General features: G+C 49.8%; 2 protein-coding genes across 4 annotated transcripts; both read right to left on the reverse strand.

The window, feature by feature from the left end:
* Window positions 1–8,176: 8,176 nt before the first annotated feature.
* On the reverse strand, window positions 8,177–14,966 carry LOC142912096 (cyclin-J-like). 3 transcript variants are annotated; one of them, XM_076060400.1, is made up of 7 exons: window positions 14,771–14,966; window positions 13,139–13,262; window positions 12,414–12,624; window positions 12,187–12,299; window positions 11,004–11,175; window positions 10,288–10,447; window positions 8,177–8,647 (listed from the first exon to the last, which is right to left on the reverse strand). In XM_076060400.1, the coding sequence occupies exons 2-7, from the start codon at window positions 13,202–13,204 to the stop codon at window positions 8,407–8,409; spliced, it is 963 nt and encodes a 320-aa protein (XP_075916515.1). In that variant the 5' UTR covers window positions 13,205–13,262; window positions 14,771–14,966; the 3' UTR covers window positions 8,177–8,406. The 3 variants fall into 3 exon arrangements, with proteins under 3 accessions (XP_075916515.1, XP_075916517.1, XP_075916516.1); XM_076060402.1 differs by having other exon boundaries at window positions 8,562–8,647; window positions 10,949–11,175; XM_076060401.1 differs by lacking the exon at window positions 8,177–8,647 and having other exon boundaries at window positions 10,173–10,447; window positions 10,949–11,175.
* A 1,223-nt stretch (window positions 14,967–16,189) lies between these two features.
* Window positions 16,190–20,845, reverse strand: LOC142912128 (E3 ubiquitin-protein ligase Mdm2-like). Its single transcript, XM_076060446.1, has 6 exons — window positions 20,786–20,845; window positions 19,959–20,033; window positions 19,037–19,170; window positions 18,647–18,708; window positions 18,403–18,476; window positions 16,190–16,243 (listed from the first exon to the last, which is right to left on the reverse strand). Exons 1-6 carry the CDS (start codon window positions 20,843–20,845, stop codon window positions 16,190–16,192), a joined length of 459 nt encoding a protein of 152 aa, XP_075916561.1.
* Window positions 20,846–22,733: the final 1,888 nt, after the last annotated feature.

The following is a 22,733-nucleotide window of genomic DNA, read 5'->3' on the forward strand; positions in this document are numbered from 1 at the left end:
AATAACCGCCATTCACCACTAAGTGGCGGTGATGTCACCACGACGCTTGTGCCAGGCAATGTACACCCTGAGGCCACGTGAAGTGTCGAACGCCCGCTGGCAGGAGGTCACGGGGCAGACCCAGGTGCCACGGGTCGACTGACTGAGATGACTGGCTGATGCACCACCTGTGCCCCCTACTGTGTCAACCCGCTGTGCTTTAGCCACCCGGCGCTCCGCTCGTTGTTGTGAGCGTCGCTCCTCCGCCCTCCGTTGTTGTTGGAGGGCGACTGCCTCCAACTGCCCAGTAGCGTCCTTCACGAGCCTCCTCCACAGAGGCCGATCTTGACACCGCTGGTACCGGTCATCGGCAAGTCCACTCAGCTCCACGTCCTCCTGTACCACATCACTCCATCTCTTCTCTAGCCCGTGCCGCGCCCGCTTAGCCCCCTCAATCCGGCCGAACAGAAGCTGTTTCGGCATGCAGTGGCTGGGCATGCGGGCTACATGACCCAGCCATCGCAGCCTTGCCCGCCGGAGAAGCTCACCGATGGGACCTTGCCCAGATCTTTCAAGGATTTGTGAGCTCCTCACACAATCCAGTCTGGTTAAACCCAGGATGGATCGCAGGCAGGCCAGCCTAAATGTTTCTAACCGGCGAAGGTGTTCCATTAGGGGGGTCCACGTTTCGCAAGCGTAGAGAAGGGAGGGAATGACCGTGGCCGAGAAGACCTGAAGCTTAGTGCGGAGCGACAGACCAGGTAGCTTCCACACAGTGTTACGCAACCGATGAAAAGATATTGCCGCGCGACTGATTCGGAGTGAGACCTCTGCTGTTAAACTGGAGCCAGTCATAAGCACACTGCCCAGGTATGGGAAACTCTCCACTCTCTCCACAACTGCCCCATCACCGATTGGGAGTTGTGGGGGTGATAGTGTCCGATGGTACAAAATACCCAGGCAGGTGCTTAGTTTTGGTGGGGCTGATGGTAAGGCCCCACCTCTTAGTGGCACGCTCCAATCCCAGCAGCAGCGTCTCCAACTCCTCCTCTGACTGAGCAGCTATTACCAAATCATCAGCATACATAACGTGGTTGAGCAATAGGGAGCCATCCCTTGACCGCACCCGGGCATCGATCAGCCTTCCATTATATCTGTACCATATGGAGATTCCCCCGGTACAGCTATTGAAGGCTTCACGAACTACGTGGTCAAAATAGATGTTAAATAATGTGGGAGCCAGAGGACACCCCTGTCGCACCCCAAGGTGTACAAAGAATGGCTCTGACTCCCGGCCACGTAGTTTTACCCGGGCCCGCTCACCATCATGAAGGTCCTTAATGATCGTGAGCAGAGGGTCAGGTACTCCAAAAGCACGAAGCACAACCCAGAGCCCAGGCCTACTGATGGTATCATATGCCTTGACCAGGTCAATAAAGCAGAGATGTAGGTCTTGTTGGAATTCTCTACACCTCTGCTGTAGCAGACGGACAGAAAATATGGCATCTGTGCAGGACCGCCCTATCCTGAAACCGCATTGGGGCTCCGCAAGCCTCTCCTCAGCGTGCCTGGCAAGGCGATGCTGAATAATCCTTGCCAGGACCTTTCCCGGCACACAGACACACACACAGACACACACTCACAGACACACACACAGACACACACACAGACAACGCAAACCGCTACACTGCAATGAGTTACGCTTCCACGTGCAAGGACCACGTGACAAATTTGACGTCACAGCACCAACTTACCCGCTTGAGGCTGAGTCGACCTAGGGAAGGGCCCAGGAGTGCTGCTGCTGCTGGTGGCCGTGAGCGGGAGTCGAACTCGGCTCGCGCGCTCAACGACTGCGCGTGTTGGGGAAGGGGCGCACCTCTGGTTGGCTGTCCCGGTCACGTGACACACTTTTAACCAATCCGTGCAACCTACATTTGTGAGGGGCGCACCTCTGGTTGGCTGTCCCGGTCACGTGACGCGCTTTAACCAATCCGTGCAACGTACACGTTTGGTGAGGGGCGCACCCTCTGGGTTGGCTGTCCCGGTCACGTGGCACACTTTAACCAATCCGTGCAACGTACAATTTTGGTGAAAACGTACCTCTGGTTGGCTGCTTCGTTCCGGTCACGTGACGCACTTCAACCAATCCGTGCCGCGTTAGCAGCACTAACGACAGAGCTGGGTGATTGTATTTATTATGGCTGTTACACATTTCACTCTTGTAGAGTGGCAATGTCGTTAGTGCAAGGCAGAGTTGGTAGTTAATTGTAGTGTAATTATTTTTTACAATTTTGTACAAGTAACATGATAAAGCGTTATCTTTCAGCTAACCAGAGTTTTGATGAGCATTAAGAGATTCACATTTGTATGCAGCCTCTGGCAAAGAGGCATCTGTGGGGGGCTAATGCCCCCCTCCCCACTACGTGGGGGGGGCTGATCTCCCCCTCTCCCCTCCCCATTACTTGAGGGGGGGCTGATCTCCCCCTCCCCACTACGTGTGGGGGGGGGGGCTGATCTCCCCCCTCCCCACTACGAGGAGGGGGGGGCTGATCTCCCCCTCCCCACTACGTGTGGGGGGGGGGGCTGATCTCCCCCTCCCCGCGAGCGGGTGGGGTGTGACGTCAGTGCCCCCCACTCAACAAGGCTGTGCCACAACACGTATTGAGTACAATTCTTAAAGATTGTGTGTCTTGTGTGTGTGCGTTGTTCCTCAAGGCTGGGATTTAGAATGAAACCGTGCGAATTTTCACCGTGTTCATAGTGTCATCTTCATTGGAAGCTTCCTTCATTAACAGAATTTCCCAGCTTGTTGAGAGAAACATCAAATAGTCCACTCAACACAAATACAGCTGTGTAACTTTAATAACGCACGTTGATATTTAGCGCCTGCTAATGATGCCAGGGCTGGGCACACAGGAAGGAGTTTGTGCAACAGCGTTGTGTAACAGTCTGAATGTGTACATCATAGCCTGTCAAAGACTTGGTGGTGGTGATGGTGGTGAGGGTGGTGGTGGTGAGGGTGGTGAGGGTGGTGGTGGTGATGGTGGTGTAGGTGATGATGGTGGTGGTGATGATGATGGTGGTGAGGGTGGTGGTGGTGGTGAGGGTGGTGGTGATGGTGGTGAGGGTGGTGGTGATGGTGGTGAGGGTGGTGGTGGTGAGGGTGGTGGTGGTGGTGATGGTGGTGATGGTGGTGAGGGTGATGGTGAGGGTGGTGGTGATGGTGGTGGTGAGGGTGGTGGTGGTGAGGGTGGTGGTGGTGAGGGTGGTGGTGGTGGTGATGGTGGTGATGGTGGTGAGGGTGATGGTGATGGTGGTGCTGGTGAGGGTGGTGGTGATGGTGGTGAGGGTGGTGGTGATGGTGGTGATGGTGGTGGTGATGGTGGTGGTGATGGTGGTGGTGGTGAGGGTGGTGGTAGTGATGGTGGTGATGGTGGTGAGGGTGGTGGTGATGGTGGTGGTGAGGGTGATGGTTGTGGTGAGGGTGGTGGTGATAGTGGTGGTGATGGTGGTGGTGGTGATGGTGGTGGTGAGGGTGGTAGTAGTGATGGTGGTGGTGATGGTGGTGGTGGTGATGGTGGTGATGATGGTGGTGGTGAGGGTGGTGGTGGTGATGGTGGTGAGGGTGGTGAGGATGGTGGTGATGGTGGTGGTGGTGAGGGTGGTGGTGATGGTGATGATGATGGTGGTGAGGGTGGTGGTGATGGTGGTGATGGTGATGATGATGGTGGTGAGGGTGATGGTGATGGTGGTGGTGATGATGGTGGTGGTGATGATGATGGTGATGGTGGTGATGGTGGTGATGATGATGGTGATGATGATGGTGGTGATGGTGGTGATGGTGGTGCTGGCAAGGGGGTTGACAGGCCTCATCAACATCTGGGTCTATGCAGGAGGACCATAAACCCCTCACGCAGACTCTGGGTCATCCTCGCCGCGGCTACAGTCAAAACCACCCAACACAAAGGTGATCACTGCATCATCATCATAATTACAACAATAATAATAACAATAATAATAACAATAATAGGGGTGGGGGGGTTCCCCTTTTTTTCTGGCAACAAAACTGAAACCTTTTTACAAGGATTCATGTCGCTACATTAACCACAATACCTGCAGTCAAAATGTAAACAAAACACAAACACTATGATAATATGTACGTGGCATTGTCCTTCAAACTGATTGGTCCACACCTGATGATGATTGCTTCTTGTGTTGCAGTCGAAACGTCGTGAGAATTTTATTGTTTTATATTTTTATTATTTTATTGTTTCCCTTCTACGTGGTGTACACAAACAGTGTGATTAACATGGTGTACACACACAGTGTGATTAACATGGTGTACACACACAGTGTGATTAACATAGGTGTACACACACAGTGTGATTAACATGGTGTACACACAGTGTGATTAACATAGGTGTACACACACAGTGTGATTAACATAGGTGTACACACACAGTGTGATTAACATAGTGTATACACACAGTGTGATTAACATAGGTGTACACACACAGTGTGATTAACATAGGTGTACACAGACACACAGTGTTACTATTATGATAGGCTCATCTTGCCTTAGCAGTAGCGTGACATCAGACGCTGAGTTTGTATTGTATTTTTCTCAAGCAGCTTTGATTTAGCCCAGCTAATTGACCCCGCGGTGTGAAAGTGGTAACTCTACATGTGTGGCTTGCCAGAGGCAGTCTTCACTGCAGTGAGCATTGGTGATGATACCACACTGATGAGTCTGATCAATGACTAAATGGGCCTAGAGTTACCCATCTCTGTATTGGTGATGATACCACACTGATGAGTCTGATCAATGACTACATGGGCCTAGTTACCCATCTCTGTATTGGTGATGATACCACACTGATGAGTCTGATCAATCACTAAATGGGCTTAGAGTTAACCATCTCTGTATTGGTGATAATACCACACTGATGAGTCTGATCAATGACTACATGGGCCTAGAGTTACCCATCTCTGTATTGGTGATGATACCACACTGATGAGTCTGATCAATGACTAAATGGGCCTAGAGTTACCCATCTCTGTATTGGTGATGATACCACACTGATGAGTCTGATCAATAACTACATGGGCCTAGAGTTACCCATCTCTGTATTGGTGATGATACCACACTGATGAGTCTGATCAATGACTACATGGGCCTAGTTACCCATCTCTGTATTGGTGATGATACCACACTGATGAGTCTGATCAATCACTAAATGGGCTTAGAGTTACCCATCTCTGTATTGGTGATAATACCACACTGATGAGTCTGATCAATGACTAAATGGGCCTAGAGTTACCCATCTCTGTATTGGTGATGATACCACACTGATGAGTCTGATCAATGACTAAATGGACCTAGAGTTACCCATCTCTGTATTGGTGATGATACCACACTGATGAGTCTGATCAATGACTACATGGACCTAGAGTTACCCATCTCTGTATTGGTGATGATACCACACTGATGAGTCTGATCAATGACTAAATGGGCCTAGTTACCCATCTCTGTATTGGTGATGATACCACACTGATGAGTCTGATCAATCACTAAATGGGCTTAGAGTTACCCATCTCTGTATTGGTGATAATACCACACTGATGAGTCTGATCAATGACTACATGGGCCTAGAGTTACCCATCTCTGTATTGGTGATGATACCACACTGATGAATCTGATCAATCACTAAATGGGCTTAGAGTTACCCATCTCTGTATTGGTGATGATACCATACTGATGAGTCTGATCAATGACTACATGGGCCTAGAGTTACCCATCTCTGTATTGGTGATGATACCACACTGATGAGTCTGATCAATGACTACATGGGCCTAGTTACCCATCTCTGTATTGGTGATGATACCACACTGATGAGTCTGATCAATCACTAAATGGGCTTAGAGTTAACCATCTCTGTATTGGTGATAATACCACACTGATGAGTCTGATCAATGACTACATGGGCCTAGAGTTACCCATCTCTGTATTGGTGATGATACCACACTGATGAGTCTGATCAATGACTAAATGGGCCTAGAGTTACCCATCTCTGTATTGGTGATGATACCACACTGATGAGTCTGATCAATGACTACATGGGCCTAGAGTTACCCATCTCTGTATTGGTGATGATACCACACTGATGAGTCTGATCAATGACTACATGGGCCTAGTTACCCATCTCTGTATTGGTGATGATACCACACTGATGAGTCTGATCAATCACTAAATGGGCTTAGAGTTACCCATCTCTGTATTGGTGATAATACCACACTGATGAGTCTGATCAATGACTACATGGGCCTAGAGTTACCCATCTCTGTATTGGTGATGATACCACACTGATGAGTCTGATCAATGACTAAATGGGCCTAGAGTTACCCATCTCTGTATTGGTGATGATACCACACTGATGAGTCTGATCAATGACTAAATGGGCCTAGAGTTACCCATCTCTGTATTGGTGATGATACCACACTGATGAGTCTGATCAATGACTAAATGGGCCTAGAGTTACCCATCTCTGTATTGTGCTACCTGACAGTCGGTCAGATTTGCTCAGATTTATTTTGACAGTGACCAAAGGTAAGAGAACCACAATGCACTGCTTAAGAAGAAACCGTTGGTGTTTATTCGCAAGTAAAACATGATTTTACAACCTGTGCTGTTATGATCGGATTTTTTCGTCAATTGCAGGTTTAACTAGTCTTTGATGGTGATATTAAAGGAATTACCAACACTGGATCAGGACCACAAATACGAATATCATGCCATGATCGTTTGAGCAGGAAGACAGTTTTATCAGTAACACAATTTTCTCTAGATTAATAGTCTAAAACAATGAATGATTCCCTTGTCTCACATGCAAGAGATAATTCTGAATCTAAATGCTGTCACCCAGTCACACACAGGATTAAATGTGCCCATTTAAAGTGTACATAATTATCCACAATGAAATTACAGCATTACACCTGTCCGTAGCAGCATCTTTCACATGTCGATGCAGAAAACTGCGAACCTGACTTTGCCATCCCTACAATTTCACGTAATTTCATTAATACACATTCTTTCTGAGAGATGCATAAGTGACAAGGTCGCAATATATAAAAACAAGTAGCAGAGAGTTCGCACTGTTTAATGGAAGTGTCTGGGTGGCTTTGGGCTAACACTATGCCCCGCAACAGAGACATGAGATTGGTACAAATTCCACGCATGGTTATTTTTTTCTCCTCAATTCTTTTAACGGCTAAACAGATGGCACATTATGTTCAGTGTATTTGGTAATGTTGTTCAGTGTAGCGCAGTGATAAAAGTGTCCAACCTATAACCAGATAGTCGCCAGTTCAATTCGCACACAGAGGTGGATTCTACAATTATTCCAGTTTAACACGTAGGCTTTCGCGACCAATTATTCCTCCGGGATTGACGCAGTAAGTACCGCTTTGTGGAACGGCAACGATCGCTTCACAGACATGTCCTTAAAAAATACCTTCATTGGCTGAGAAACTCCCGTGAAAATAAGCATCAACCAATGCTCACTTAGGCTTGAAGACAATTCTTACTATGTCTCTTTGGCCATTTGAATTCATGGCCAAACATAAAATGGCCAGAGCGGAGCCGGGCCCCAACAGCGTGGCTTTTAACTGCAGGCCGACCCACTATTTGTCGGCGTTCGGCTGGCCTCTTGACCAGCGGAAGTCGGTTTGCGATATTCGCGGGATTGCGTGCGGCACGACACCTCATTAATTGAAATTTGCAACCGTCACGAAGATTCTGCGACGCTTTCGTTGCCGGTAATCTACAGCCCCCTTGAACACCCCCCACCCCCCCAGCTTGCCGACCAAAGCTCTGACGAGCTGAGCTTTGACCGACAACTCGCTCCGCGTTCTGCATTCCTGAAATCAGTGCCCTGCCGAAAACGCAACATCAAGCGCCGCACAGCCCGCCGATATATCTGTTGTGCGGCTCGATGGCCAGGTTCCTGCTGACACGCGGCTTGCGCGGCCAAATCGTGGTCATCCCAAATGTTGCCAAGGGTCTCTTTGCTGAACGGCGGCGGCAGCGGCGGCGACGACGACTCCATCTCCTGACCCACCTCCACAGGTGGCGTCTGCACCGACTTGGGCACCAGATGCTTGGCCGGCACGAGGCAGCGTGGGGGGGGGGGGGGCACGGCGTGGGGGGCACGGCGTGGGGGGCACGGCGTGGGGGGCACGGCGTGGGGGGCACGGCGTGGGCACTCAGTGCTTCTGCTCCTCCTGCTGCTGCTGTGGCTGCTGCTGATGCTGCTGCATCATTTGTTGCTGCTGTTGCTGCTGCTGTGACTGCTGCTGCTGCTGTAGCTGCTGCTGCTGTTGCTGTTGTTGCTGTTGCTGGTGTTGCTGTTGCTGTTGTTGCTGTTGTTGCTACTGTTGCTGCTGCTGCTGTTGCTGCTGTTGCTGCTGCTGTGGCTGCTGCTGTTGCTGCTGCTGTTGCTGCTGTTGCTGTGGCTGCTGTAGTGGCTGTGGCTGCTGCTGCTGCTGCTGTTGAGTTGACTGGTGACGAGGCACACGTGGTATGGCTGAGGCTGAGTGGGAGGGCTGCTCAGAGTGGACAGCAGGATTTTCCTGAAGCTCCATGACCTGCTTCCTGTTGAAGTTGTATTTACTGAAGAGTTCGAACACAGGGGGAGGACGTAGAGTTAGAACAGACACACAGGTCCATGCCTGTGGGTCTCATCATGTTAGGTTCAAGCCCATCTTGACACACACAGGTCCATGCCTGTGTGTCTAATCATGTTAGGTTCAAGCCCATCTTGACACACACAGGTCCATGCCTGTGTGTTTAATCATGTTAGGTTCAAGCCCATCTTGACACACACAGGTCCATGCCTGTGGGTCTAATCATGTTAGGTTCAAGCCCATCTTGACACACACAGGTCCATGCCTGTGGGTCTAATCATGTTAGGTTCAAGCCCATCTTGACACACACAGGTCCATGCCTGTGTGTCTAATCATGTTAGGTTCAAGCCCATCTTGACACACACAGGTCCATGCCTGTGGGTCTAATCATTTTAGGTTCAAGCCCATCTTGACACACACAGGTCCATGCCTGTGTGTCTAATCATGTTAGGTTCAAGCCCATCTTGACACACACAGGTCCATGCCTGTGTGTCTAATCATGTTAGGTTCAAGCCCATCTTGACGCACACAGGTCCATGCCTGTGGGTCTAATCATGTTAGGTTCAAGCCCATCTTGACACACACAGGTCCATGCCTGTGTGTCTAATCATATTAGGTTCAAGCCCATCTTGACACACACAGGTCCATGCCTGTGTGTCTAATCATGTTAGGTTCAAGCCATCTTGTAATCCTTGAACCCAATATCACACCGTGCCCTTGACAGCAATATAATAATTTGACATCAATAAAAACACATGGGATGTACTGCAGTAATTAACACCACTGCATAGTACTGTCGTTTGTAGTAGTTTGTCCTCAATATAGCATAAGTGGAAAAAACCCCGGGGCAAAATCTGAAAAGCATACTTCCCAATCTCTAAAAATTAAGAGTGTGCAACTTAATGTTGTTAAGTTTAAATAACGGTCGCTAAGCACAGGCCCAAAATGCTAAGAAGCCAGCAACAGCACCGTAAGAATGTCTACTCGTTTAGCGTTCATCTGCTTATTTAATTCAGCAAGGTGATGAGAAACCTCAACCATAAGGGCCCATCTACCAATGAGTCACAAGGCACCATGGGTAATGCTGGGGCCCCTCACCGAGTCTCAGGGCATCCGTGATGGACTAGGACGTGAAATTCGCACGCACAGGAATCCACATATCAGCTTCATTTAGTCGTCATGGATATTGTTTAAAATATTTGCCATCTGTTGCACAATGGCATACTCGTTGGTTTTTTTAGTAGTCTCTCGTCATGCCAACTTGACAACAGTATTTGTCCTCTGGAGATACTGGCCTCCACCGTGTGAATGTTGAATCGACATGACTACCTTGGTCCCACCGACATTGCTCAGTTGATCTGGGAGACACTTTCACCTTCCTGTGACTAACAGTTAATCTTAAAGCAGTGATGGTTTGGGCAGCAGTGATGGTTTGGGCAGCGATGCATAACCTGTATTCAATTTCCCTTGGATAAATTCGGCTTTAACGGGTAACCGGTATGGTTTGTAAACATAAATTGTGGAGAGAAAAGAGCACGTTGCTGCCTCGTGAGCCACAACTCAGCCTTAATAGGTCTCTTAAACGGTCACTTAGGAGAGCTTTGTGTTGTTTGTCGTGCAAATCACCAAATCAGCTGCTCCGCGCATGGCAGGATCATCTCCCAGGCAAGGCCAGTGAAGTGTTGCATGTACAGAGTCCACGCAGAGGGCAGCTTCACTTCTATACGGGCCAATGCTATGCTTGCAGCCGCCACCACGGATGGACGGAAACTCAGGAATACGTGGTCTGCATACACACAAACAAAGACAATAACCCTCCGTTTAGCCTTAACAGACTGTTGGGGCAAGTGCTGCTAGCGAGTAGCAGCACCTATGAAGGTCGGCACGACACACGAGGGGGTGGGCGGTCAGCACCACGCCCGGCCGCCTTTGTCTCCCCAGTGCTGGCGATGTTTACACACCGCATTGAGTTACTCATTTGAGGCCGAGTCGACCTAGGGGAGGCCCAGGACCGGTTCAGATAATCGTCACCGGTGATAGCCGTGAGCGGGCGTTGGACCAGGGTGTCCAGGGTCGTAGCTGCAGCGTAGCGCTAACCGCTACGCCACCTCTACCCTGCACACAGGAATGACAGGCAGGCACACAGACGCTTAAACGCACAAGCACCCAGTGAATGAGGAACGTTGGGCCAACGGCACCCTGAACATTTGAACAAACATTCCGACGTTGGACAAAAATATATATATTCGGTGACGTTTCAGGCACTGCCCCTTCTGTCGCCGGTCACCTTAGCGCTGCAAGGCCGGTGCCTACGAAGCGCTCCTCTACAGCTCTGCGAGCACCTTGCAGGGCGAGCTGAAGGAAGTGGGCCGTGTACTTGATGGTGTACGCGTGCCGGTAGGACGAGCCTCCAGCCGGGGCGTCCTCACGCCGCGACAGCCACAGGAAGTGGTCCACGAAGTGCGCCGCTGTGGGCGTGCACAGGTTCCAGTCGATTGTACGCAGCAGCAGGAACTGTGCAGGGGGGAGGCAGACGGGAGAGTGGGCTGGCACGGCACAGCTGCCACCACTCCGTGAAGCATTCAGTCCGCCACGCTGCTGCGTGTTGCCTGGAGGGTTTATTTGGTGCATGGCTCGCAAAACAGTTCAAATGTCTGGTCAAGGAGTCAACTCGGCCCTTCGTCTGCACGGGTAAATGCAATGACCATCATATTAAATTTCGATTTGAAGCTTTCGTGACTTGCAAGGATTCATCTTCTTTGGTTCTTTTGGTAAAGTCACGTAGAATGAGAATAAAATAATAAATTGATAAAATAACACAATAATATTCTCATTATTGTGTTATTTTATTTTATCAAGTTATTATTTTATTCTCATTCTACGTGACTTTACCGAAAGAACCAAAGAAGACCATCATATTCTTTTGGGTCTGTCGGTAAAGCCACGTAGATTTGAAAAATTAATAAAAAATATCACGACGTTTCCATCGCATCGCAAGCAAATCGTCACGGGGTGATTGTTTTATGGAGAGACTGAGCCCCACCATAGGATGGGAGAATTTCCTGCACTTGTTCCAGTGCCATACAAATAAATGAGCACCACTCCACGTTCATTCGTCAGGTCTGCTGTGGTAATGTTATTCTGCAGCTTTTGCCTTCCTGTTATCTAGTAAGAAGACACGCTTCTATATTAAAATTCGGGCTGTACATTCAAATTGTCTACAGAATAATTAGTTGGCATGAAACAGAGATGATGTGTTCATATTCTTTGGGTCTTTGACGTTTCGATCGCAACAAAAGCAATCACATGAGGACGACTGCTTGTGTTGCCATCGAAACGTCGAGATTTTTAAAATTATTTTTCTATCTACGTGACTTTACCGACAGACCCAAAGAGTAAGATTGTAAAGTAACAAGACAAAACAATTGGTTTCTTGAATCAAATCGCGACCTTGAATCATGACAATGCACGGAACGGTTCTGGGGTGAAACATTGCATGCCAAATTAATATGGGCATGCAGCTACCTCCGTCTGCTGCAATTCCTCCTTGGACAGACTCAGCCCTTGCTTGGTCATCACCTCCAGCCGGTTCACCCAGTCCAGTCGCGGCACCTGCTCACCCATCTCCTCGAACTTGGCTGCGCAGGGTGTCAGGGACACGCATGCCGACGGTGAACAAGCGACCAAGCGTGCGAGCGAGAGATGAGCGAGTGATCGGGTGGGTGGGTGGGTCACGTGAGCGATTGACCGACCTGCTATAATGAGGTAGCAGATTGAGCAGGTGTAGAGGCAGCGGACGGTGATGTTGTGGCGGTCCATGAACACGTCTAACATCGGGATGGCCAGGTGGTGCGTGGCCACACCCAGCTGCAGCTGCTCGCTCAGAGTTGCCAGGAGGTCGACGAAGTGGCGACGGAGGTGCAGCTGGGGCGAGCGTGCGCAAAACCGAGGCAGCGACAGCTCCTGTGAGGGGGAAAAAACAGAGGACACGGGGTTGGGAGAGCAGTTGGGACGCTGTAGAGTTGGGTCAAGAGGTCAAGAGGTGTTTTTAAACGATAATAGATTATTCTGGGGGTCTAAGGAGGCGACGTGCCCGGTTACGGTGGGCCACAGCAGTTAATTTTCGCCGTCACGCAAACCAAGAGTGACAAAAGCCACGGGCCAAATTGTCTCCCTGTTCAAGCGAGTGAAAGATGGCGAAGAACTCATTCGGTAGTCCTCAGCCTATGATGAAAAAAAACCATAAGGTGTGGAGATCCGTACCTCCAAAGCACAGCCACTTTTATTCTTCCACAAGGTACCATATCGCTCGTGTTATAGTCCCCGGAGAGATAGGGGGCCGGGTCGACCCGCTGGCCAGGATTGAACTTGCAACTTTCCCACTGCGAGTCGAGCACTCAAACGTACGTGCCATGTAAATCAGTTCGTGGGATTTGCGTCTGCGTGTAGGAGGCCTATTAATGAGAGAGGCGGATACCTTCTCTCGAAGGACGCGGTAGACGTCGTCTGCCAACTCGCCTTGCCACCACTCGCTTCTGTCCATGTCTTGGTTAGTCGCTCGCGCCTCGTGCTCAGGAGTTTATTACTTGGGCAGGCACGTGCTGGGTACACACAAGTGTTCACGTGTGGAGTTTATTACTTGGACAGGCACGTGCTGGGTACACACAAGTGGAGTTTATTACTCGGACAGGCACGTGCTGGGTACACACAAGTGTTCACGAGTGGAGTGTATTACTTGGACAGGCACGTGCTGGGTACACACAAGTGGAGTTTATTACTCGGACAGGCACGTGCTGGGTACACACAAGTGTTCACGAGTGGAGTTTATTACTCGGACAGGCACGTGCTGGGTACACACAAGTGTTCACGAGTGGAGTTTATTACTCAGACAGGCACGTGCTGGGTTCACACAAGTGTTCACGAGTGGAGTTTATTACTCGGACAGGCACGTGCTGGGTACACACAAGTGTTAACGAGTGGAGTTTATTACTCGGACAGGCACGTGCTGGGTTCACACAAGTGTTCACGAGTGGAGTTTATTACTTGGACAGGCACGTGCTGGGCGCACACAAGTGTTAACGAGTGGAGTTTATTACTTGGACAGGCACGTGCTGGGTACACACAAGTGTTAACGAGTGGAGTTTATTACTTGGACAGGCACGTGCTGGGTACACACACAAGTGTTAACGAGTGGAGTTTATTACTCGGACAGGCACGTGCTGGGTTCACACAAGTGTTCACGAGTGGAGTTTATTACTCGGACAGGCACGTGCTGGGTTCACACAAGTGTTCACGAGTGGAGTTTATTACTCGGACAGGCACGTGCTGGGTACACACACAAGTGTTCACGTGTGGAGTTTATTACTCGGGCAGGCACGTGCTGGGTACACACAAGTGTTCACGTGTGGAGTTTATTACTCGGGCAGGCACGTGCTGGGTACACACAAGTGGAGTTTATTACTTGGGCAGGCACGTGCTGGGTACACACAAGTGTTCACAAGTGGAGTTTATTACTCGGACAGGCACGTGCTGGGTGCACACAAGTGGTCACGTGACAGATTTGACGTCACAGCTCACTTGCCATGCAAAAAATAAATACATTGAGCCCCCCCCCCAAAAAAAATATACAAAAGTGTATTTTCATAATTTGTGCATGGTGTACAGTCTGGAAAGTACCCACATGGCAAATTTCCAGTTTGTTGCATGTGGAGAAGTACAGACAACACACACAATCACAACTTTGCCTTTCATATATATGGAGATTACCACAGGTTACGCCACGGGCACTTCGTGCTCAACAGAGCATTAAGAATAAAGGCAGAATTTTCACAACACTTGGAAAAGAAACTACATTTGCAATTTTCTGCAAAAAAAAAATGAACACATTTTCCCATGTGTAAAAAATAAATGCAATTTGTTATTGACACGTGTGCAAACTTCATAATGCATTTGCTTGAGCAACACCGATTACATTATTGACGAAATCTTAAAAGTGCTCATGCTAAACCGGCTTCCAAACGTCTCAAGCTCACACCCTACCCCCCGCTATGCATGTGGAATAATGTAAAAAATGTGTCCCGTTATGATGAAAAACAAAACAAAGTCTTACCAAATACTGTCCATTATTACACGGCGGGAAGGGAAATCGTTCAAGTAACAAACCGTGATTGTTTAAACGCCTCAATATGTCACGATATAGTCTAAATACAGCAAGTCTCAAGTCTTTCACGGTAACTACGGACGGAGCGGGCAGCACGCAGCCACGTGGGAGTCGTCACGTGACGCAGCCGCCGACTCCCAGGACTCTCCACGCCCCCGGAAGTGCTGCTGAGCGCCGGAAGCCGGAGGTGACGCGTCATCCGTGAGCCAGAGACTCCTGATTGGATGAGGTGTGGGCGTGGCCGCACCCGAGGGGGAGGCGACGGCCAGGGGATAAAGGGGGGGGGAGGGAAAGACCCACACAGACCCATAGAGACTCATAGAGACCCACAGAGACCCACACAGACTCACAGACTCATAGAGACCCATACTCACAGAGACCCACAGAGACTCATAGAGACCCATACTCATAGAGACCCATACTCATAGAGACCCACACATACTCACAGAGACCCACACAGACCAACAGAGACACCCACAGAGACTCATAGAGACCCACAGAGACACCCACAGAGACTCATAGAGACCCACAGAGACACCCACAGAGACTCATAGAGACGCACAGACACCCAAAGAGACTCATAGAGACCCACATAGACTCACAGAGACCCACAGACACCCACACTCACATAGACCCACAGACCCATACTCATAGAGACCCACACAGACCCACAGAGACACCCACAGAGACCCATACTCATAGAGACCCACACAGACACCCACAGAGACCCATACTCATAGAGACCCACATAGACCCACAGAGACCCATAGAGACCCACACACACTCACAGAGACCCATACTCATAGAGACCCACACAGACTCACAGAGACCCACATAGACTCACAGAGACCCACACTCATAGAGACCCACACAGGCCCACAGAGACCCATACTCATAGAGACCCACACAGACCCACAGAGACCCATACCCACAGAGACCCACAGAGACCCATACTCATAGAGACCCACAGAGACCCACAGAGACCCATAGAGACCCACACAGATACCCACAGAGACCCACACTAACAGAGACCCTAAGTAAAACTAAACTAAGTGTATTGCCACCAGGGTGTAGGGGGGCCCCCCACTGAGCTGCTGTGCCAATCTTGGTCCACGCGAGCGGCCTGCCCTGCACCAAGTGAAAGCAGCTCCGTCCGGTCGCTCGTCACGTGGGAACGGTGTTAGAGCGGCCAGGAGAATAATCCTCGCACTCTTAAGACGCACCGCTCGGATCGCTAGGGATGGGTTAGCGCGTCTCCCACGTGCGTGTGAATATTCACAGAGGGTGGACGTGGATGTAAGATAATTTTGTCGTGACGGTGGTCGCAGCTGCTGCGAGCTGCTAAGAGACACTTGCCCCTACAGTCTGTTAGATGCCACACGGGGGGCCTTCACTGGAGGGGTTTGCTTTGCCGCACCAACGCTCCCCACACACACAGTGCACACACGGTGAACTCGTAAAGTGATGACAGGAAACGATGAGGTAAAATGTGCAAAAGTTTAATATATTAAACGGCAATAAACGCATTCAAGAGTGCGAGTGAGGTAAAAAAATAGAATTTCTACATTGAGGTAAACATTTTTTTTATATTCTGAGGTAAAAGCAAATCTTTTTTACATTGAGGTAAAAAATAACATTCTGAGGTTAATTTTTTTATAAACATTCTGAGGTAGACAAAAAAATATTTTGAACATTACGAGGAACATTTTTTTTTACATTCTGAGGTAAAAACATGAACATTAAATTGTCCTTAAGGAGACATAAATTAACAAACGCTCTCTGTGTATCTATCTGTCTCTCTCTGTCTCTCTCTGTCTCTCTGTGTATCTGTGTCTGTGTGTGTCTGTGTGTATCTGTGTCTGTGTATCTGTCTCTCTGTGTCTCTTTGTGTGTATCTCATCTCAGTCAGTCGACCCGTGGCACCTGGGTCTGCCCCGTGACCTCCTGCCAGCGGTCGTTCGACACTTCACGTGGCCTCAAGGTGCACATGTCCTGGCACAAGCGTCGTGGTGACGCGATTCGCCACTTAGTGGCGAATGGCAGTTGTTGTTATTGTTGTGCATGTCTGTGTGTGTGCGTGTCTGTGTGTGTATGTCTGTGTATTTTGTACCATCGGACACTCCACCCCCACAACTCCCAATCGGTGATGGGGCAGTTGTGGAGAGAGTGGAGAGTTTCCCATACCTGGGCAGTGTGCTTATGATTGGCACCAGTTTAACAGCAGAGGTCTCACTCCGAATCAGTCGAGCGGCAATATCTTTTCATCGGTTGCGTAACGCTGTGTGGAAGCTACCTGGTCTGTCGCTCCGCACTAAGCTTCAGGTCCTCTCGGCCACGGTCATTCCCTCCCTTCTCTACGCTTGCGAAACGTGGACCCCCCTAATGGAACATCTTCGCCGGTTAGAAACATTTAAGCTGGCCTGCCTACGATCCATCCTGGGTTTAACCAGACTGGATTGTGTGAGGAGCTCACAAATCCTTCAAAGATCTGGGCAAGGTCCCATCGGTGAGCTCCTCCAGCGGGCAAGGCTGCAATGGCTGGGTCATGTAGCCCGCATGCCCTGCCACCGCATGCCGAAACAGCTTTTGTTCGGCCGGATTGAGGGGGCTAAGCGGGTGCGGCACGGGTTAGAGAAGAAATGGAGTGATGTGGTACAGGAGGACGTGGAGCTGAGTGGACTTGCCGATGACCGGTACCAGCGGTGTCAAGATCGGCCTCTGTGGAGGAGGCTCGTGAAGGATGCTACTGGGCAGTTGGAGGTAGTCGCACTCCAACAACAATGGAGGGCGGAGGAGCGACGCTCAGAACGAGCGGAGCGCCGGGTGGCTAAAGCACAGCAGGTTGGCACAGTAGGAGGCACAGGTGGTGCATCAGCCAGTCATCTCAGTCAGTCGACCCGTGGCACCTGGGTTTGCCCTGTGACCTGCCAGCGGACGTTCTGCACTTCACGTTGCCTCAGGGTACACATAGCCTGGCACAAGCGTCGTGGTGATGTCACCGCCACTTAGTGGCGAATGGCGGTTGTTGTTGTTGTGTCTGTGTGTGTGTCTGTGTGTGTCTGTTGTGTGTCGTGTCAGGACAGGAACGTGTGCACCACAGAGTGGATCTCCCTGCGGCAGAGTGGGCAGGCCATGCCACGCCGCTGCAGCTCCAAGGCGCAGCGGCGGCACGTGGCAAGGTAACCGCTGTCGCCGTGAACTAACGTGCAGCTACGCGGCTCACTCCGGCACACCACGCACTCACCCACGATAACACCACCAGCACCACCCACACCACCAGCACCACCCACACAACCAACCACACCAACAACACCAACACTACCACCCACACCAACACCACCACCCACACCACCACCATCACCCACACCAACACCACCACCCACACCACCGCCACCACCACTGCCACCACCACCCACACCAACACCACCACCCACACCAACACCACCAACCACACCAACACCACCACCACCCACACCACCACCATCACAACCACCACCTACACCACCGCCACCACCACCCACACCACTACCACCACCACAACCACCCACACCACCACCCACACCACCACCACCACCACCCACCCCAACAGCACCGCCACCGGTCGGAGCGCAAGATGGAGAGGAAGTGGTGGAGGTGGTGGTGACGTTGGCACCGGCTGAAGGGGAAGAAAAAGAAGAGAGTGAGTGAGTGAATGTGTGAGTGTGTGAGTGTGTGACTGTATATGGGTAGCGGTAGTGTAGTAGTAGTTAGTGCTACGTCGCGCTATGAACCCGGGGAGGGAGTGAGAAGGAGGGAGGGAGTGAGGAGGAGGGAGGGGAACTTCACCTCGCCTGCTGTCGGCCGTCACTATGGAGAATGACTTCACGAACAGCGCTGCCACCGAGTGTCTGGAAGAGAGAGACAGGGAGATCCAGGCTGCGTTTGGATGCAGGCTCTATCTCCCGCCCCTCTCTCTCTCTCCACCCCTCTCTCTCTTGTGCTTGTTTATTTTTATTTCACTTTTTTAATATAATTTTTCTATCTACGTGACTTTAGTGAAAGAACCAAAGAATATTCACCCACTCAATCACTCGCCCACTCACTAAACAGCTCACCCATCCACTCAATAATTCACTCCCCCACTCGCCTTCCCACTCACTCACTAAATAACTCATCCGCTCACCCACACTCACTCACCCACCCACTCTCTCTCCACCCTCTTTGTATCTCCCTCACCTGGGATCTCTGAGTGAGAATCCCTCCACACCAAACACCTCCCCCAGGGGGTCCCCGCCACACCTCACCAGGTACGGCCTCTCTACATCGTAAAGTTGTCTCCGCTTGATGTATTGTCCCACGTAGTGGTGCGCCTACGTGGGACGCACACACACACACACGCACACACACACGCATGCATGCACACACACGAGTGGGTGACTGAGTGGGTGAGTAGGTGGGTGGGTGAGTGAGTGGGTGAGTGAGTGGATGAGTTAGTGAGTGGGTGGTTGAGTGATTGAGTGGGTGAGTGGGTGGGTAGGTGAGTGGGTGGTTGAGTGATTGAGTGGGTGAGTAGGTGGGTAGGTGAGTGAGTAGGTGAGTGAGTGGGTGTGTGGATCAGTGAGAGAATCAGTGAGTGGGTGGGTGGATCAGTGATTTAGTGGCATGGGCGGAAGAGATGGACTAGTCAGTGAGTGGATGGGTTAGAGGGTGAGTGGATGGGTTAGAGGGTGAGTCGAGTGAGTGGTTGGGTGAGTGAGTGGATGAGTGAGTGGTTGGATGAGTGAGTGTTAGTGTGTGGGTAAATGGAGTGGGTGAGTGGTTGGGTGAGTGGGTGGCTGAGTGAGTAGGTCAGTGAATGAGTGGGTGGACGAGTGGTTGGGTGAGTGGGTGGGTGAGTGTAACGTCTGTACTATGTTGAACTTCTTTCGCACCACACGTAGCCATGTGTGATAATCCTGCAAATCCAAATTATACAGCAGGTGTCAGGGTCGCGATGGAATCCACGACCTCCTGTACACCAGGCGAGGTAGTCAACATCTCCTAGCCACCCTGATAATGATGATGGTGGGTACCACGACCTCCTGTACACCAGGCGAGGTAGTCAACATCTCCTAGCCACGCAGATGATGATGGTGTTGGTGGTCGTGATGGGACCCACCTGCTCCCACGTGAATGTGTCGCCCTCGACACCGACCGACTGCAGCAGACGAAGCATCGCAGGCACCGGCTTCAGCTGCATCCCAGCGGACAGAGGCATCACGGAGCCACATGTCATCACTCACACAGACACAAAGGTCCCCCGTGTAGCCACGGCAGGCTATAGGGGCAAGTGCTGTTAGCGAAGAGAAGCACCTATCAAGGCTGCCGGCACTGTGGCACATGAGAGGGTGGGTGGCCAGCACCACGCCGAACCGCCTTTGTCTCCCCAGTGGCTTTGTTTACTACGACACACCGCTACACCAGCTACTCTTTTGAGTCAACCTAGGGGAGGCCCAGGACCGATTGTAGTGTATAGTAGTGTATATTACATTGTAGTGTATAGTAGTGCATAGTGTATAGTAGCGTATAGTACTGTAGTTTATAGTAGTGTAGGGTATAGTGTAGTGTATAGTAGTGTAGTGTATAGTAATGTAGTGCATAGTAGTGTAGTGTATAGTAATGTAGTGTATAGTTGTGTATAGTGTACAGTGTATAGTTGTGTAGTGTATAGTAATGTAGTGTATAGTTGTGTATAGTGTACAGTGTATAGTTGTGTAGTGTATAGTAATGTAGTGTATAGTTGTGTATAGTATAGTGTACAGTGTATAGTATAGCGTACAGTGTATAGTGTGCAGTGTATAGTGTACAGTGTATAGTATAGCGTACAGTGTATAGTGTACAGTGTATAGTATAGCGTACAGTGTATAGTATAGCGTACAGTGTATAGTAGTGTACAGTGTATAGTAGTACACAGAGCACCGGTGAGCCCCCCTAAAAGCGACTCACCAGAATGTTCCTGTGAGCTCCAGCAGCGGCCAGAGACAACCTGGAGTCACCGGCACTCATCACGGCATGCGTGTTTGATTTTCGCGAATGTGTATTGCGTGCACATATTTGGAATACGGTTCGTTTTTCGAGAGAGAGAGAGGAAAATATAAAATGACGTATTTAATTTGTTGTTGATAGCTGAGGATATATTTGACGCGGTTTGTTGGCGGAAATTAAAAACTCTAACTGATGAGGCACAGCAACACTGAGTGTACGGCGTTTCACTGCACGTGGTCCGTGCCCGCCAGACCAGAGACACGTGACTAGTGTAGCTAGCCAGGTGGTGACCACCAGGCTAGCTACACTAGTTATCATGTGACTGGTGTATCTAGCCAGGTGGTGACCACCAGGCTAGCTACACTAGTTACCACGTGACTGGTGTATCTAGCCAGGTGGTGACCACCAGGCTAGCTACACTAGTTATCACGTGACTGGTGTAGCTAGCCAGGTGGTGACCACCACGCTAGCTACACTAGTTATCACGTGACTAGTGTAGCTAGCCAGGTGGTCACCACTGAGTGTACGGCGTTTCGCTGCACGTGGTCTGTGCCCGCCAGACCAGAGACATCAATCGCACACCCGACCCGACCCACGATTAGACTGGCAAAATAGCTGCGTGCGTTATATCATTGTGGATTCAAATGTCACAAGCAGTAAACAATTGAAACGGCGCATATGTTTGATAGTTCAACACATTTATAACATTTCACATGTTAATGTTATTTGAGGATATTGCCACGAATTTAACCTACCATGTATAAAATCAAACGTAGCAACGCAACATTTTGATTGGCCATCGAACAAGGACGGCCACTGCATCGCACACTCTCAGATGCGCTGCCGCGGCCGTCTGGAACGCTCTTCCTTCCGATATTAGGAAGCCACTGGAGCTATGCGATTTTAAATCATCTGGATTTAAAATTGTATTTCTTTAGAACTAAACTTGGTTCGAAGCTTTTGTGACTGCAGGAATTAATCTTTGTTTTTTTCGGTAAAGTCACGTATAAAGAAGAAATAATAAAATAACATAATAGTGTACGACGTTTCGGTTGCAACACAAGCAGCCATCATCAGGTACAGAAGAGATAAATTTAAGAGAGAGGGGAAACACATAACCCCAGATGTATATCTTGTTTCTGGCAAAGGAGGTCTCATAATGTTAATGCTCACCCCGAGCCCTCAATGCTCTGAGAGTGCTCTGTTTTTGAGTTGTACGCCTTTTGGCGTCTTCTGGTCCAACACCAATGGAGACTAGGCTCTAAGAAAAGCTGTCTCGGGTGTGGACCAATCAAATTCAAGGACAGTGCATATTATTATCAGAGTTGTCTTTTTTGTTTGCATTTTGACTGCTTGTGTTGTGGTTATTGCAAACATGATGCCTTGAATAAAGGTGTCAGTTTTTGTGCCAGTTAAAAGGGTAAAACCTATTCTTATATCTTGTTTCTGGCAAAGGAGGTCTCATAATGTTAATGCTCACCCCGAGCCCTCAATGCTCTGAGAGTGCGCTGATTTTGAGTTGTACGCCTTTTGGCGTCTTCTGGTCCAACACCAATGGAGACTAGGCTCTAAGAAAAGCTGTCTCGGGTGTGGACCAATCAAACTCAAGGACAGTGCATATTATTATCAGAGTTGTCTTTTTTGTTTGCATTTTGACTGCTTGTGTTGTGGTTATTGCAAACATGATGCCTTGAATAAAGGTGTCAGTTTTTGTGCCAGTTAAAAGGGTAAAACCTATTCTTATATCTTGTTTCTGGCAAAGGAGGTCTCATAATGTTATTGCTCACCCCGAGCCCTCAATGCTCTGAGAGTGCGCTGTTTTTGAGTTGTACGCCTTTTGGCGTCTTCTGGTCCAACACCAATGGAGACTAGGCTCTAAGAAAAGCTGTCTCGGGTGTGGACCAATCAA

The sequence above is a fragment of the Petromyzon marinus genome, unplaced genomic scaffold, assembly GCF_048934315.1.
Source record: "Petromyzon marinus isolate PM22_M1 ecotype Great Lakes invasive population unplaced genomic scaffold, UKy_Petmar_22M1.pri1.0 PM_G_Scaffold_19, whole genome shotgun sequence".
Lineage (NCBI taxonomy): Eukaryota > Metazoa > Chordata > Hyperoartia > Petromyzontiformes > Petromyzontidae > Petromyzon > Petromyzon marinus.

Excerpts from the sequence above, each read along its gene's own strand:
- LOC142912096 (XM_076060400.1), bottom strand. The coding sequence starts at position 13,204 with ATGGACAGAAGCGAGTGGTGGCAAGGCGAGTTGGCAGACGACGTCTAC. Across the intron at positions 12,300-12,413 it reads CTGCTACCTCATTATAGCAG|CCAAGTTCGAGGAGATGGGT; the intron begins GTCGGTCAATCG and ends CACCCTGCGCAG. Across the intron at positions 11,176-12,186 it reads AGGAATTGCAGCAGACGGAG|TTCCTGCTGCTGCGTACAAT; the intron begins GTAGCTGCATGC and ends CCCCCTGCACAG.
- LOC142912128 (XM_076060446.1), bottom strand. The coding sequence starts at position 20,845 with ATGAGTGCCGGTGACTCCAGGTTGTCTCTGGCCGCTGCTGGAGCTCAC. Across the intron at positions 19,171-19,958 it reads ACACATTCACGTGGGAGCAG|GCGCACCACTACGTGGGACA; the intron begins GTGGGTCCCATC and ends CGTCCCACGTAG. Across the intron at positions 18,477-18,646 it reads GACGGCCGACAGCAGGCGAG|CCGGTGCCAACGTCACCACC; the intron begins GTGAAGTTCCCC and ends CTTCCCCTTCAG.